The sequence below is a fragment of the Melospiza melodia genome, chromosome 21, assembly GCF_035770615.1.
Source record: "Melospiza melodia melodia isolate bMelMel2 chromosome 21, bMelMel2.pri, whole genome shotgun sequence".
NCBI classification, from domain to species: Eukaryota; Metazoa; Chordata; class Aves; order Passeriformes; family Passerellidae; genus Melospiza; species Melospiza melodia.
The window spans coordinates 13199352-13216088 of NC_086214.1; the positions used below are offsets into that span (position 1 = coordinate 13199352).

The 16737-nt window shown below is 49.1% G+C and overlaps 1 protein-coding gene across 4 annotated transcripts in view; it reads right to left on the bottom strand.

The window, feature by feature from the left end:
* The window catches only part of ACACA (acetyl-CoA carboxylase alpha), a 99959-nt gene that overhangs the window by 68361 nt on the left and 14861 nt on the right, over window positions 1–16737 (bottom strand). For all 4 annotated transcript variants that reach the window (XM_063173711.1, XM_063173714.1, XM_063173712.1 and 1 more), the window contains 22 exons: window positions 15957–16089; window positions 14837–14975; window positions 14580–14689; window positions 14062–14143; window positions 13616–13714; window positions 13147–13253; window positions 12659–12769; window positions 12346–12555; window positions 11627–11797; window positions 10861–11022; window positions 10444–10607; window positions 9442–9592; window positions 8879–8982; window positions 8297–8378; window positions 6935–7080; window positions 6157–6307; window positions 4851–4985; window positions 4344–4490; window positions 3983–4171; window positions 3369–3469; window positions 3176–3264; window positions 2083–2207 (listed from right to left, as the gene is read on the bottom strand). In XM_063173711.1, coding sequence (XP_063029781.1) covers window positions 2083–2207; window positions 3176–3264; window positions 3369–3469; window positions 3983–4171; window positions 4344–4490; window positions 4851–4985; window positions 6157–6307; window positions 6935–7080; window positions 8297–8378; window positions 8879–8982; window positions 9442–9592; window positions 10444–10607; window positions 10861–11022; window positions 11627–11797; window positions 12346–12555; window positions 12659–12769; window positions 13147–13253; window positions 13616–13714; window positions 14062–14143; window positions 14580–14689; window positions 14837–14975; window positions 15957–16089 — 2908 coding nt within the window. The remainder of the gene's footprint in view (window positions 1–2082; window positions 2208–3175; window positions 3265–3368; window positions 3470–3982; window positions 4172–4343; window positions 4491–4850; window positions 4986–6156; window positions 6308–6934; window positions 7081–8296; window positions 8379–8878; window positions 8983–9441; window positions 9593–10443; window positions 10608–10860; window positions 11023–11626; window positions 11798–12345; window positions 12556–12658; window positions 12770–13146; window positions 13254–13615; window positions 13715–14061; window positions 14144–14579; window positions 14690–14836; window positions 14976–15956; window positions 16090–16737) is intronic.

Below are 16737 nucleotides of genomic sequence, written 5' to 3' on the forward strand. Positions count from 1 at the left end.
AACAGCATTACTGAGGCATCCTTGGAGCCCCTGCTTAATAATGAGCTCCTGGATCCACCAATAACAGCCCCACAGGCTGCCCTGAGCCCAACCACACCAACAGCCTGGACCCCAAAAACAACACAGGGGTCACACCAAACACCCCAAACACAACACAGCAGTCACCATGGTCACACAAACACACCACACCCGTCACCATGGTCACACAAACACACCACAGCTGCCACCCTGGTCACACCAAACACACCACAGCACGTTTGGAGCCACGGGGTGGGAGAGGAGTGATGATGGTCTTTTGGTTGATGGAGAGCCTAGAAGCTCAGGGACACCCAGCTGTGCCAAGGGTGACCATGGTGTCCCTCCTGAGCTCCTGCTCCCTCTGCAGAGGGAAATCCCTGTGCCCCCAGTGAGGTGGCACTGTGGATTTGGATAACCAGGAGTGGCTCCTCCACCAAGGTCTCCCTGGTGATTCTGGCTCCAGCTGGGCTTTGCTTGAGCAGAACTAGCAGGCAGTGATGGTGTGAAGCATGACCCAAGAGCAAGGGAAAAGGGAGGCTCTCTGAGGCTCTCTGAGGCCTCCCCAATGCCCCTCACACCACCAGAGCCAGCGAGGCACGGCCACACCAGTGACAAACACTGAAAGCTCCAGCCCTGCTCCAGCAAGGGCTGCTCAGGATGACAACAAGAAGCCAAAGGCAGGGCTGGCTGTGCCTGCACTGACTGGCAAAGGCAGCAGCAGGGCCTGAGCCCAGCTCCCTGACAGGGGCTAACGCCTCGCCCGCACCCCCGTGTAATTACACACTTGAGTGACTGGACTCTGAAGAAAATTGAAGGCCTGAGCTGTGAACAGCTGCCATTTTCTCTCTCCATCACGCCAGCGTGATTACTTGAGAAATGAACAGCCCCAGCTCAGAGCTACTCCAGAATTCTCAGAGGAAATATGGCTCCGTGTTCAAATAATGAGATTCTTAAGGCAAGCGTTACTTACAATCACACCACACACCAAAGAGGGAAAGGGGGAAAAAAGGGGAAAAAAGAGGGCCAGGAAGAAAGAACACCAGCATCCTTACATCTTGCAAATGAGAATTTGAGAAACCCAGCTTGGGTCTAGGAAAACTATGGCACTTCTTTTGCTTTGGAGAGTTATTTAGTGGATGGCTTCTTTAGATGTATTTTGGGCAGTAACAGACCACAATATGGTTGTAAAATAAAAGACAAAAAGAGGAAAAAAGAAAGAGGAAAAAAGAGAGAGGAAAAAGAGAGAGGAAAAAGAGAGAGGAAAAAGAGAAAAAAGAGAGAGGAAAAAGAGAAAAAAGAGAGAGGAAAAAGAGAAAAAAGAGAGAGGAAAAAGAGAAAAAAGAGAGAGGAAAAAGGAGGAAAAAGGAGGAAAAAGGAAAGAGGAAAAAGGAAAGAGGAAAAAGGAAAGAGGAAAAAGGAAAGAGGAAAAAGGAAAGAGGAAAAAGGAAAGAGGAAAAAGGAAAGAGGAAAAAGGAAAGAGGAAAAAGGAAAGAGGAAAAAGGAAAGAGGAAAAAGGAAAGAGGAAAAAGGAGGAAAAAAGAGAAAAAAAGAGGAAAAAAGAAAGAGGAAAAAAGAGGAAAAAAGAAAGAGGAAAAAAGAGGAAAAAAGAAAGAGGAAAAAAGAGGAAAAAAGAAAGAGGAAAAAGGAGGAAAAAGGAGGAAAAAAGAAAGAGGAAAAAAGAGGAAAAAGGAGGAAAAAGGAGGAAAAAGGAAAGAGGAAAAAGGAAAGAGGAAAAAGGAGGAAAAAAGAAAGAGGAAAAAGGAGGAAAAAGGAAAGAGGAAAAAGGAGGAAAAAAGAAAGAGGAAAAAGGAGGAAAAAAGAAAGAGGAAAAAGGAGGAAAAAAGAAAGAGGAAAAAGGAGGAAAAAAGAAAGAGGAAAAAGGAGGAAAAAAGAAGGAGGAAAAAAGAAGGAGGAAAAAAGAAGGAGGAAAAAAGAAGGAGGAAAAAAGAAGGAGGAAAAAAGAAGGAGGAAAAAAGAAGGAGGAAAAAAGAAGGAGGAAAAAAAAGACAGAGAGAAAAAGACAGAGAGAAAAAGACAGAGAGAAAGCAGGCAGCAGGCCCTTACAATGAGCATGGTGACCAGCAGGTTCTTCTTGGTGACCTGGGCGTGGGAGAAGATGTAGTTGAGCACGGCGTTCATGTCACTCTTGTTCTCCTCACGAAGGGTGAAGACACACTTGTCATAGTGACCTGCAGCAGAAATGCACATTGCTTTTCCACCCTTCACACCCCCGTGGCAAGGATTGCAAGTTACCAGATGTGTCTGCATTTTTCTAGGTGTATTTTTTGAGGATCTGCTTGGCTTGAAGGGAGCTGACAATGGAGAGAGACTATTTACAAGGGATGGAGTGACAGGACAAGTGGGAATGGCTTCACACTGACAGAGAGCAGGGTTAGGTTGGGTATTTGAAAAAATTCCTCCTTGTGAGGGTGCTGAGGCCCTGGCACAGGTGCCCAGAGCAGCTGTGGCTGCCCCTGGATCCCTGGCAGTGCCCAAGGCCAGGCTGGACAGGGCTTGGAGCACCCTGGGATTGTGGAAGTTGTCCCTACCCATGGTAGGGGTGGAATGAGATGTGCTTTAAGGTCCCTTCCAAGCCAGACCATTCTGTGTTTCTCTATGGTCCACACAATCAATCTGGGAAGGAATCATTCCCACCATCACCTACTGCAAACTTTAATTCTAACATCCCACTCTTAATAAACAGCTCCAACACCAAATGCCTCCTTTGTGAGCAATTCTGAGAGAGGAATACGGAGCTCAGACTTTCACTCAAATGACAACCAAAATGAAATAACAGCAAAGAGCCTTGCACCATCCTCTGCTGCCAGCAAATTGAAGTGGAAATGAATCTGCAGTACCATTAGGCCAGGGCAGGTAATGGAGCAGGACAAAAGAAGAGTGGAATCTGAACTACCTGTAAGAGCCAGAGCTTTGGAATTAACCAGGGCTCCATTGCCATCTTGTGCCTGGATCCAGCAGTGCAAGGCAGTGATTTCACCTCTCAGTTCAGCTGAGCCTTGGGGCAGAATCTCCCCTACCAAACCCAGGGGGGAGACCCCAAACCCAATCCTGTGCACCTCACCTCAGCACAAGATGAGGGCAAACCTTCCCCAAAGGGCCCACATGGGACTTTGCGGGACCGAACTCAGGAACTCACCGTGCTGGAACTGAGTCTCCACCTTGAGGTACTGCCGGAGCAGATCCATCACCACGGCCTTCATGTGGCCCCGAATGCCACTGCGGTACCTGCAGGGGCACCAAGGCAGCCCTGAGCGAGCTGCAGGCACAGCCAGCCCCTGCCAGGGCTGCTGGGGGGCTGCTGCTCTGCAGGACAGCCTGGCAGGGCTCACCTCTGCACCAGCTGCACGATGCTCTGCGTGTTCATGAAGAAAACCTCGCGCTCCGACTTGCGGTTCAGCGTGGCCGCGTGGCTGTCCAGGATGTTGGCAATCTGAGAGGGAAAGGAACATGGGGACAAAGCACAGGGAAAAGCCTCAGTGGGCTGGACAACCAGCAGAGACACAGCAGAGCCCCAGCAGACTCCAGCAAAGGAGATCAAGATGTGCCAGTGATACAAAAATCTATGCAGCGTATCATACCATGGAGAAATCCTACCCGGCCTCCCTTGGCAAATCATCCTATCCTCCCTCAAAATCATCCTATTTTGAGGATCCACTGGCACTACAAACTGCCCATATATCATGCCCACAGGGCCACTGATAAGATTAAAGTGCTCCCAGCAGTGTGCCTGGTTGAAGCCACACCGAGCAGGGAGCACGGACCCTGCAGCACAGGTAAAGAGACAGCCTTGCAGTGACAGAGGTAAGGATCTTCCACCATCAGCACCCCCTGCCCAAACACACCTTTCAGGTCCAGTTAACCTCCATGTCACTCAAAGGAACTTCTTCTCTCTGTGTGCCCCAACACAAAGCAATTTTCCCCCTCCAGGAAGGTGGCTGCTCACCTGCTGGCTGGGGAACTGGCAGAGCACCGAGGTGATGTTGCTGGCATACTGCGCCATCTCCTTCTTGATGGACTTCTCCACGTTGGGTGGGATCCTCCCAGAAACACTGGTCATGATGTCCTGGAGCTCCAGCAGGGGCAAAGAGGGATCCCTCAGGGTCTTCATCAACCGCTCAACCCAGCCCTTCACCTGGAGAGAGACAAGGCAGTGAAGGCAAGAACGAAGAAGAGAAAAAAACAACAACAAGAGGAAAAAGGAGAGGAGTGATGTCCAACATCCCCTCCCCTGTGGCAGGAAAATTGCTCAGCCTTCCTTGGGCTGCAAGAAGGCAGTTTAGGCTCTGGAAGAGAGGCCCCAGTACCTTGCTGCTGAAGAAGGGCTCTGGCAGGCAGTAGCCATTCATCACGTTCACCAGGTTGTCCAGCACGTAGTGGAAGATGCGATGGAGCTTCTCACCCCGCAGGGCTGTGCTCTGGATCTGGGGCAGGGTCCCTGTGTGCAGCTCAGCCTGCAATGGGGAACAGCCCCAGTGAGCCTCCTGTGGGTCACCAGCCCTGGGAACAGTCACCCTCAGCTGGAGCCAAGGGTTAACCTGCAAGCATTCCCAGAGTGGGAAATGCACTGGGTTGAGAGGTACAACCCCACAACAGTGCTGAGGTAAGCAGGAATGGTAGGTAAGTTTGGCCTGAATCAGACAGGGAGAGAAAAATCTCAGTGCCAGTCCTCATCTGAGACAAATAAACGGTGAAGTGACAATTCCAGTACAATGCACAAATGGGAAACTGGCTCACTGGAACATCCTGTACCGCTCCCAACATTACTCCCTCATTAAAACCCCACAAAACCTGTGCCTTCTGCAGCTCCTCACCTGCTGAACCCTGCTGGGATCATCCAGCTGCAGCTTGGCAATCACACAGCCTGGGTCCAGGACTGCCCCTGGGCGTTTGACATAGTGGATGCAGCCTGACTCCCCTGCTGTTATGGTCATCACCATTTTCATCACCTGTAGCAAGGAAAGAGGTTACACACTCATCCCCTGTGCCCCAAAATGGCTCTGGTTTTGGGGGGCAGCGGGCAGTGTCCCACCCCAGACAGAGCTGCACTCAGGTGTGCCCAAAACTCACAAGCACAGATGTTGGGAACAAAACCCAGACACTGAAGTGAATGGGAGAACAAAATAATTGGCCACAAAATAGTGCAGCAGGAGCTTCAGGAATGGCACTGCCTGAACCAACAGGGCACTCAGGAAGGTCCCACACTCAGCACAATGAACAAGGCTGACAATTTTCTGCTGCGTTCCAAAGGCTCCTCTCAAAGGCTGCAGCCACATCTTCACTTCAAGCAGAGGGAAGCAGGATCGCTTTCTAGAGCTCTCAGAGAGCTCTTCCCAGACAGAAATGCTTCCTCAGATCAAGAGCTGCTGCCTTTGGAGCAGAGGGGTTGGGCATGGGGGAGCCAGCCTGGTTTTACCCTTGCTCTGCTCTACATCACAGGGATTGTGTGGGTGGTGCCTTCTTAGCCATGACCTGTTGCAGTGCAAAAGCACTTACATAAAATAGCTGCATCTCTGTCTTGATATTCTTCTCCTACTCATTGTCCCCAGCTGGTTTAATTGCCCCTCTGTCATCACACACCTTCCCCTCCCTCAAATCTGTTTTGAGCCACACACTCCTACACAGCCCCTTGTGCTTTCCTCATCGTGATGCAGAAACTGCTCATCCTCCTCCTCCTCCTCAGTAAGAGTTAAGTAACTTCCTAGGGAGAAGGGAGGAGTGACACTTATTAACTTCTGGGATCAACCTGATAAATGATCAGCTAACCAGGATAAAGTTTGTTACCTCATCCTGGCATACAGCTCTGTGTCAGTAGTACAAGGAGAAGCCTTCTTCACCTCAGCTGGGAAGGGATCCCACCTTCCCTTGGAACCTCAGGAAGGTGATAATCCCAGGATTTTTGGGCAATTTTGCTCATCACTTGGTGTAGAGTCATCAACACTCAAACTTCTGCTGTTAAATTTCTTCCCCACCCCATCACCCTCATTGATGATTCCTGCTGTACTTCTGGTTAAAATTTGCAAATGAAACACTGTGAATGGTCCCTCATGTTCAACTCACAGTCCCATCCAACACCCCTCCTCCTGAGCTTTGTCAAAACCAGTTCTCTGGGAGTTTTACCTCAATTTCTGCAAAGCACTGGCCTGCAAACACGTGTCCCCCGTCCTCCACCACATACTGGATCAGCTTCCCCGCGGAGGGGGAGCGCAGGATGGAGGGATCGTTCTCCTTCTCAAACACACAGGTCTTGTTCCCAATGGTGATGCGGTACCTGGGGGACAGCAGGACACATCAGCACGACAGAATTCCCTGGGGAAAGGTGTGGGAAAGGGAAAATCCAGTCTGCCTTTCCCTGTTCTACTTCAAAACAAAACTACGGGAAAACACCTCAACCAACAGAGAGGTGGAGATCGCAACCCAAGTGTTACCCAAATTCTCTGTCCTCCTGAGCAGATCCATTACTTCTCCCAGAAGATAACACAGCAGAGGGGGCAGAGTTCACATTCCAGACCTGGGGATGCCCTTCACTGCCCTTACTGCTCTGATCCTTGCAGGGAATTTCGAGGGCATGCACTAAAACTTGTCTTTATTTCTGAAGCAGCCGTGGAATTACAAGAATTTTAAATATTTTCAGGTTCTGGGTTTTTTTTTTTTTTGTTTTTATAATCCCAAAAGTCACTTGTAAGGACCAAGGAGAAGAATATGGACTCCACTTGGTGCACGGCCAGATCCTTCCTCTAACAGCAGCCAAGATCTGCTCTGTCTCAAAACTCACCCACAGCGCACCCAGTAAACTCCTCCCAGGAGAGAACTCCCCTCCCAGCTGACCTTTGGGGAAGCGTGAAGTCACAAATGCACCTCACACTAGCAGTGCAAATGCTAAAGATGGAGCTGCTACCTGTCCACTTCCTCCTTCATGTAGGTGGTGTAGCTGCTGCCGTCGTAGGAGAGCAGCAGCCCGCCGTCGCTCAGGCGGTGCACGTCCACCTCCACGCAGGAGCTGTTCATGATCACCACGTAGCAGTTGGGAGACTGCCTGGTCACCTGCCAAGCCACAGAAATGGGAATTACCCCGGGAACTGAGCACAGCACTGAGGGTCTTGCCTGACGCAACACAGAGTTTTCCAAGTGCTGCAATAGCGGGAATTGATGAGGAGGAACGGAGGGGTTTGACGTTGTGTGAAAAAACTGGGGTCACAAAGGCAAGGAAGCAAGTGAGCAGAGGGGTGGAGCAGCTCAGGGCTGAGAGGATTGGGACTGTTCAGCCTGGAGAAGAGAAATTCTGGGGAGGTTTAACTGTGGCCTTCCAAAAGCCCACAAGAAAAATGGAGAGGCTTTTCACAAGGGCCAACCCAAATCAGTCTGGGATTCTGTGACGCAGCAGCCAAGAGATGCCAGGACTAGCACTGTCCATGAATGCTGATTTAATCCTCTCACACTTCTGCACTGAAGGTTGAGGTTTGGTTGTGCAATCATGATTTGCTCACCCTTATCTCCTTACAAGGCACAGTTGTGCACTTACACTGCATAATGGAGGAGAAAATTTGGGAGGAAAACGAGAGATTGTCCCACAGCAACAAGTGCTCTCCCTGAGAAGGGGATCCTATCCCAGCCTCTGACCCAGAGCTGCTATTTGAAGCTGGGTAAATCCCTTAAAGAACACTTCAGCTGCTGCTCAATGCTTCTATTCCTCACCAAAGATAAATCCAGGGAGGTGCAGAATTCTCACTGCTGCAAAAAACCAGCCTATGGTCTTGCCATTAAAAACTTCAACACAAACTTGCCCCAGTAAGCTAAAGAGGATTGCACAGGCAACCTTAAGTCTAATATTTCCTAACTTTCATATGTTTGTTTGGTTTTGCAACATGGGGCTTTTGCATGCAGCAAAAAAAGCAACACCATGGGGACAAATTGCTGCAAATTCTGTCACGTTGGTGTGTCAAAACCCCAGCAGAGCGGACCTACACATTCAGAAAAATCAGCTGGAAGTTTTGGCCAACCAAAACAAAACTATTTTGTAGTAGTTTTTGCCTGTAACAAAGCAAATTTCACCCTGCTCAGAGCAAGAGGCTGAAATGTTTACAGACATTGCAATGGGGCGATGCGAGGGGTGTTGCCCTGCTGATTTCTTCACCCACTAAAGCAGAGAACATCAGCCCTGCTCAGACAGAACTCCCTGCACAGATGTGTGCAAAGGGGAGGCCAGAGCAGCACAGGGGGCCATGTGCAGCCCGGGCAGGGGGTGGGTCCCACTCTGTACCTTCAGCACGTATTTCCGTCCCTCGTAGATGAGCTCCACGTCCACCGTGTTGAGCAGAGTGTGAGCAGGGAGGACCTGGCCCCTGGAAAGGGAAGGGCAAAACAAAACTGATCTTCCACAAGCCACCAAAGGACTACCAGGGGTCCAAAGAGCTTCAGAGATGCATGCAAGGCTTCAGGAAACACTGGCAGAGAGATGGGAGTAGGTTTTTATAGAGTCTCTTAGGAGAGACACGAATCAGTTTGACCAAGTAAGTCCCTCCAGCCACACAGGGCAGCTTTGCTCTCCTTTCCATCCACTCCTGGGTGATCCCAGACTCCCTGATGCTGCCCTAGCAGCACACAGAGCAAGAACTCCATGTTTCTGAGCCATTTCCTGGAGCTCCTGCTAGAAACCAAAGCAATCTGTGCAGCCAGCAGGGGATGTTTGGAGATGCAGATACCTGCCAGTTTTCCCAGCAGATAAAGAGCTCCCTGGGGCCAGGCAGCAGCCAGCAGATAACAGCCCCTGAGCATTGCTGGGCTGCACTGAACAGAACCTGTAGAGCAGCAGGGATTCCTGGAGAGCAGCTCGGCCTCTCACCTTTCCAGGGAGTGCAGGAAGTTGGAGACGCTGTTTCGGAAGCTCACGTCAGCCACGTGCAGGGCCCCACACACCACCCCCAGCATGGTGTCAGGCCTCTCAGCCTAAAAAAGGGACAGCCACAGTCACACCTCCCCCAGCCTCAGCCCAGGCTCAACACACAGCTACAAGAATCAGCAGCCTCAGCTCCATTTTTGGTTCACGGCCGACACTCTAAAATCAAGTCAGTGTGGCAGCCATGTGAACCCTACACAGAAGCCATTATTTCTGTAACCATTTAAAACTACATTTTCTTCTGCCTGGATCACATCTCGAGGTTCCAACAACACTTCCACTGTCATCTGTCCCAGATTCCAAACATAACATTGTCTTAATGATTTTCTGGACAACTTCAAGACCAACTTTCCCCAAAAGGGACGACCTAGGATTCTGATATATGTAAGAAGCAATGCCACAAAAATATTTATTCATCAAGTGGACAGTGACCATTCCTACACCCTTTAGCAGCAGCAGACACCAGCCCTGCCCCTGCCAGGTGTGTCCCTGCAGGGCAAGCAGCTCACCTGCACTTTCTCAGCGATGAGCCGGTCCAGCCAGCCCGTGTCGATGCGGTTCTGCTGGAAGCTCTCTGTCTCCAGCAGCTTGATCAGGTATTCCACAGTGGTCCTGAAGTCCCCTCGGATGGACAGCTCCTTCAGAGCCACCACCATGTTCCTGAAAGGGGAAAGAAGCCCTGTTATCTACCCCATCCTAATGGCAGCTGCAGACAGAAAAGCACCTGAAGGTCAGAGCAGAGGAGCGCGGGCACTGGATGGAGCAGGGTCCTGAAGGGATGTTGGAAATGGGAGAATGCTGATTTCCCTGCTGCTGGTGTGAAGGGATGGTTGGGAATGGGAGAATGCTGATTTCCCTGCTGCTGGTGTGAAGGGATGGTTGGGAATGGGAGAATACTGATTTCCCTGCTGCTGGTGTGAAGAGCAGCCCAGTGGGATCAGGAGTTCCCCCTGCTATCATCACCCAGGCCCTACCACGTGTCAGGGGTGTACAACAGACAGACAGACAGACAGATGTGGTGTCCCCCCCACGCAGAGTGGAACTGGGAAAGGCTCTGGATGAAAAACGTGGATGATAGGTCAGACAGGTCTGCCTGAGGAGCAGGTGCTTTAAAATCCCACACCACAGAGGACACTGCATGGCTCACACACCATCCTGAAGCATTGTTCACTCAGGTTAGCAATGTTCCCCTGTTAGAAGCCTTCACTTGGATGCTTTAAAGAGAGATTTTCACCCTGTGGTGACTGTGTCACAGCCCAGCAGCAGGTATACAAGGCAGGGATGAAACACAAAGGAAGAAAAAGAAAGAAAATTAAGCAAAAAGTGTAGAAATGTAGGTGCAACATAATGGGATTGCAAAGCAAGACAGGATGAGAAGCCTGGCCACAAAATGGAAAACAAGATAAAGACAGGGAAATTGCTCTTGAAGCTCCCAGAAGTAAGGAGCCTTGTTTTCCCTGGATCAAAGAGGACAAAGCCAAGCAATTCCTAAGGCCTCCCACACCACTTACGAGATGGCTTCCTCACGGTTCTCCCCCCAGGAGAAGCAGTGGCCAAACTGGGAATCAGCAAACTCATGGAGCCCTCCTGCAGCAGCCACGCTGAAATAGCCCCAGACGTTCTTATTGCTGCGGAAATTCAGCTCCTGGACTGTGCCAGAGCTGGGCTTGAACCCCTGCAAAGACAGACAGACACTCAGACATTGCTCTGTGCCCTACAGAAAAGGTGAACAACCCGGAATGAGGGCTCTGAGAACAGCTCTTTGTGCTGCACCGCGGTGTAACAAGTTCAGGCTGTGTCTAACGGAGCCTAAGTGAGGTAAGGGAAGAATCTCTTACACTTGCTGCCAAAATGTTGAGCAGCAGCAGCAGCAGGGAGAGGCCCTGGGAAGGCCAGGGTGAGCAGCAGGGCCGGAGGGGAGGCCTCACCTCGTCAGGGTTCTCGCTGGTGATGCGGGCGGCGATGACGTGCCCACGAGGGCTGGGCACGTGGGCCGAGTTCTCAAAGTCAATGGTTGTGTCCCCCCAGGGAGAAACTCCGTACATCACCCTGATGTCCTTGATCCTGTGCAGGGGGATCCCCATGGCAATCTGAGGAGGGAAACACAGATAAATAAACAAGCCCCACCACTGAGTTTGTCCCCTCACAGAGCCACACACTCACACTTCCCAGGACAGCTCAGCTCAGTGCAATATCCACCTTAAGCCCTCCAGCCAGAATTTTCCATTGACTGATTAAAAGGCTCCAGGGAATGCTGGCAGTGCCAGGTCAGCTGAGGATGGGCATGCATTAGGCCTGGTAAAAATATACTGAGGTCCCAGTGAGGCAGAAGGGCCCTAATTAGTTATAGGAAACTGTGGAATTTTGCAATTACAAACTGTGGGCAGAGTAACCTGCAGAACCAGCTGCTGGCTGCATCCTTATGGAGCAAAATCCCATTTTGCCTGTTCATTCGTAGGGTTTTTTTTATAGATACAGTTCAAAAAAGAATTAGAAAATCACACAGAGCCTTACTGAGGTGCGAGGGGACTGTGGCATCTACCCACTGCTGGAAAGCTGGGGGGACACACAAGGGACTGACAAGCCACAGCACACCAAAAACTGCTCTGTACAGGATCTCTGAGGAAACCCCTGGCGCCTTTGGGGAGCATCAAACAACTGCTGAAAGGTGGGAAATTCCATGTGTGTGCTCACCTGGAGCTGTGCTGCTGGCAGGTTGACATCTGCCACCATCTCAGTGCAGGGATGCTCCACCTGCAGCCGTGGGTTCAGCTCCAGGAAGTAGAAGCTGCCATCCTGGCTGTACAGGTACTCCACAGTGCCTGCACTCACATAGCCCACCATCTTGGCAAGCTTCACTGCACACTGGGACACACAAAACAGGAATATTGCATTGCCAGTCACACAAAACAAGAATATTGCATTTACAGACACCCCTGCTCGCTCTGCTCACCCAGCACACCCACTCCAGATCTCTGCTGCCATTCTGAAACACCCCAACACTTGTAACAGGCCCAAGAGAAAAGCCAGTGGAGTTTTGATTTCTGACTTATTTCATCTACAATTCACAGAAGGCAGAGTTTGAAGCAAATATTTGCAACACTCAACATCAGGCAATTCCTGCAGCTCCTGAAACTTGCTTTTGATATGATAACACATTTAAAACACATTTTCCTCCCCTTTCTTGGGGGGCATTTATCTTTGAAATGAGCCATTGGTGTTGGAGATTTAGTGTGGAAGACTGGAGATTTAGCTGTTGGTGAGATTTAGTGTGGAAATGTGAGTGGCTGCCCACACCAAGCAGGTGGAGAGACACAACGCTGCATTGCTCCTTTAAAACACTCAACAATGCAAATGTAAAGCAAAAATACCAAGTCCTGGCGGGGCAGGGCAAGCTGCAGAGCCCCTCTCACCTGCTCCATGTGCTCAAACACTGCAGAGGTGGCAATGGAGGCTGGGGCCTCCTCGATGATCTTCTGGTGGCGGCGCTGCACGGAGCAGTCGCGGCCGAAGAGCGAGATGGCGTTGCCGTACTGGTCTGCCAGGATCTGCACCTCCAGGTGCCTGGACTGCTTGGCCAGCCTCATCACAAAGATGGGGGAGCCTGGCACCTCTGTTTGGACCTGCAGCAGGGGCAGAGAGAGGCAGAGCACCCTCAGTGCTGAGGTCCCACAGACCCAGCCCGAAGACGGAGAGTAAAGCAGCCCAGGGGAGTGGGAGCATCACCTGTCTGAACAGGTTGGGGAAGTCATCTGCATTGTTCACTTTCCTGATCCCTTTTCCTCCTCCTCCTTCAGAGGCCTTGATCATGACAGGGTAGCCAACCTCCTCAGCAGCCTGGCAAGAGGAGCAGAACAGCAGGGTAAGGACAAAAAGGCAGCAGGGTCCAGCGAAAAGATCATTATTTCCTTATATCCCTTCTGATTCACATCCACATCTGACTATTTAGCAACCAATGGCATAGAAACCAAATATCCCATTGGCAAGGGTGCTTGTAGCTGGAAAAAATCAGCAGGGATTTTGTGATTACAGAGAACTCTGACCTCTGCAAGAGATCACAAAATGTTTTGTCAGTGCTTCAATGCTATTAAATCTACGAATTCACAGAAAAGCTTTTGTGTAATACAGAAAATCATTTAAAAATTTGGGTAACATGAAAACCCTCAGACCCACCCTGGAAGCCCCCAGACCCACCCTGGAGCCCCCAGACCCACCCTGAGGCCATCATCAGCGTCCCTGACGTAACCCTTCTCGTAGAGCTCCTGGGGAACGCTCAGGATTCGCTTCTGGAGGTCGTTCTCCTGCCAGTCCACTCGCAGCCCTGGAGCACAAAATGACTTAAAACCAGACCACAAACTGACAAAGCCAGACTGGAGTCTGTATTTCCAGCTGAAGTCTGATAAAGCCCCTCTAAATGAACCCATTCATCTCCTCTGTCTATCCCACAATTCACAGGGGTCAAGTCCCAGCCACTGGGGCAGAGGAACCCCCTGAGTTGGTCTAGCCACAGTTAAAATGTGCACAATCCACATAAATCACCACCTTTAAACACAAGAAATGTCATCAGCACCCTAACATCTCCTGGAACACACTTGTGAGCACAGAGCTTCTTAAAAATTGGACATGCTGGAGGGAAAGAAGATCAGGATGCTCTTGATAAACACAGGACAACTTCCCCCTTACCACTGCCGCTCCAGGGAAGAGTTGGGATGCCAGCAGTCTGAGCCACGATGGAAGAGGCAATTTTATCTCCTAAGGCCCACATGGCTTGGCTGGGAGGACCTGCAGAGAGCAAAGAGAGAGACACAGGGGTTTGGACATTAGGGCAGGTCCAGAAATCTGATTTAGGAGAAACTCCACCCCTCCCATAAAACTGAGCCCTCTTTAAAACGAGAACAGGGACAATCTGCTTTAACAGGAATATTTTCTGATTTTTTACCTCTACATTAAAGGCTGTTTTGGAAAACTTTCCCCTTCTTCCATACAAGGACTGCTGTAAAGAACATTTCATCCATCCTGCACTGCAGACCACTCCTCGTGGCTCTCTCTTGGGCTCAGGGTTTCTATCCCCCTAAACCTCCCCACTCCAAACAAGGAACAGACACCAGAAGAGCAGTCCATCTCCTCACCCATGAATGCAATCCCGTTTTTGTGGAGAAGTTCTGGCAGTTTGGGGTTCTCTGATGCATGGCCCCAGCCAGCCCACACAGCCTGCAGGAGAAAACAAACAATTTGCTCTTTGTCTGAATGCAACAAGCAAGTGAGCAGAAACAGACACATGCAAACACTCCAAGTCTTTCTTTTCCTCATGGAAAACAGCCTCAGAACAGCCTCTGAGCTGCAGGGTGTGCTGAATTTCAAGGGTGGCTTGCACCTTGCAGGCAAGTGCAAGCAGGCTGAGGAGGAGTTGGGTGAGGAAGATCTGGGTGAGGAGGATCTGAGGAAGATCTGGGTGCAGGAAAGTGCAGGGCTGCAGGGATCTCCTTCTCCTGCAGATATTCCTACTGGGACAGCTGCTGCACTGTCCCATGGGCTGCATTTGGGTGCCCATCTGGTTTGAATTCCAGTTTCTTTGTCCTGCTTTGCTCCCCAGCACAGCTCCTTCCTGAAGGACAGCAGACAGCCCAGGGTCTGTGGCACCTCTCACCTGCACTGGGATCCTCTTGGCAATGTCCAGGATGAGCTCCACGTTTGCATAGTTGTTGTTGTTGGGTCCTCCTGGCACGGGCACGTAGTGATCTGCCATTTTAATGTACTCTGCAAACACAGGGGTACATCAGGCTGCAAATCTAACAGCACTCAAAAATCCTGCTTTTTTAGAGCAGGACTCACTCCAAAAATCCTGCTTTCCCCAGGCTGAGCCCTCCCAGAGCCAGGAGGAGGCTGTGACCCTGCCCAGCTCACCTGCATTGGCTTTGAGGTCCTCAGGGGTGACCATGACCACGAACCTGATGGCCCTCTCGTTCCTGAACATCTCGTAGGACCAGCGGCGGATGGACCTCATGCACTTCACTGCTGCAATGCCATTGTTGGCTATCAGCACCTGGGGGCATCAGAAGCTGGCATCAAACAGAGTCTAAATAGCACCGAATTTATATTTATATAGTTATTCATATTTTATACATTTATATATTCTATATTTATATAAAATATGTGTTATATATTTATTATACAGTATTATTTATATATTATAAATATACATTATTATATATTTTATATTAATATATATTTATATTTATATTTTTATTTATATAAATATATATTTATATTTATTTATATAAATATTTTATATTTATATGCATAGTACAAAATTTATATTTATATATTTATTCATATTTATATATTTATATTTATATGTGTAAAATATAAACAATATATTTCTTATATATTATTTATATATTATAAATGTACATTATTATATGTTTTATATTTCTATATTTTATGTTTATATGAATAGCACAAAAATATATGCTTGTATATTTATATTTACAAGTTTATATTTGTATGTTTTCTATTTTTATATTTACATGTTAACAATCATTAAAGAAGTTTTTTCCCCCCACAGATTTATTGCCCAGTTTGGGGCTGTGCAGCTTTTCAGCCAGCATCCTGCTCATGGCACATCTGTCAGTTCAGAGTGCAGCTCTTGTTTCACCATAAAATTTTAATGTGCTATGCCTTGGTTGGATTAAAGAGCAGAAGGACTCAAATCAAATTATTAAGAATTTTTAAATACATTTCTTAATGTTTTTCCAGTCTACTTTTGTTTTTTCTGTCTATAAATCCTTCTGTACCAGCAGAAGTGCTCTGGCTCACTCACATATTTTTTCTTATTACTTTAAGATAAAATAATCAGATATTTGTTTATCACAGAGAAAAAGGAAACACGATGATTCCAGGCAGAAGCACAACCTCCAAGCTCAGAAACATCGGTAATTTGATACCTGCAATGTACAGCCTCAGAGAGACAAGGCAGAGCTGCAGAGAGGAGCTGGGCTATCTGGAACAGGACAGGGAGTTTTACCTTCTCAATAACTTTATTGCCTCCAAAGCGAGTCACAAACTCTGCTGGAGAAGCCACGGTGAAATCCCGCTGCACGTCCACCTTCTTCCTGTCCCGGCCCTGCTTGACAAGGTGCAAACCAGACATGCTGGGCCTGGGGAGAGGGACAGACAAACAGCCCGTCAGGACAGCGGGACACCAGCAGAACAAAGTGTGTGTGCGCTGGGAAGGTTCTCTTTGGCCACGCTCCCCAGTCAGACAAGCGGAATCTCTCCTTGCCCCCAGACCCTCTCCTCTGTTTCGCAGGGATAACTCCTTTTAAACTTCTTTTCAGTTATTTCCAAAAGTTTCAGGTTATCTGGAAAAATCCCAGCTATGTCAAAACATAAATAGGTAAAATTACATCTGCTGTGTGTTGCTATCCCAACACAGAACAATGCTCCACCAGATTGCCTTCAATCCATCCAGAGAAGCTGGAAACAACAGTGATTTCTGGCTTTGGCAAAACAAGCTGCAAAGATCAGGCTCTGTAAGGAAATCCTCTTGGAAAGCACAGCAAATTTATCTCCAGGTGCAAATGAGAGACTCAGACTGGCTATGGAAATCATCTTCCAGGAGCTCTCCACTACCCAGTCTTTAACATCTTCCTCAAAAGCTCTGGGAGCCAGAGGACAAATTTATCACATTACTCCCACTCCAAGCACAGAAAGCCAATTTTGTGCCTGCCAAGCCCAGCCCCGTGCCCTGCCACAGCTCCTGTGTGTGGGAATGGCACAGCCACCTCCCCTCCTCCTGCTCCAGC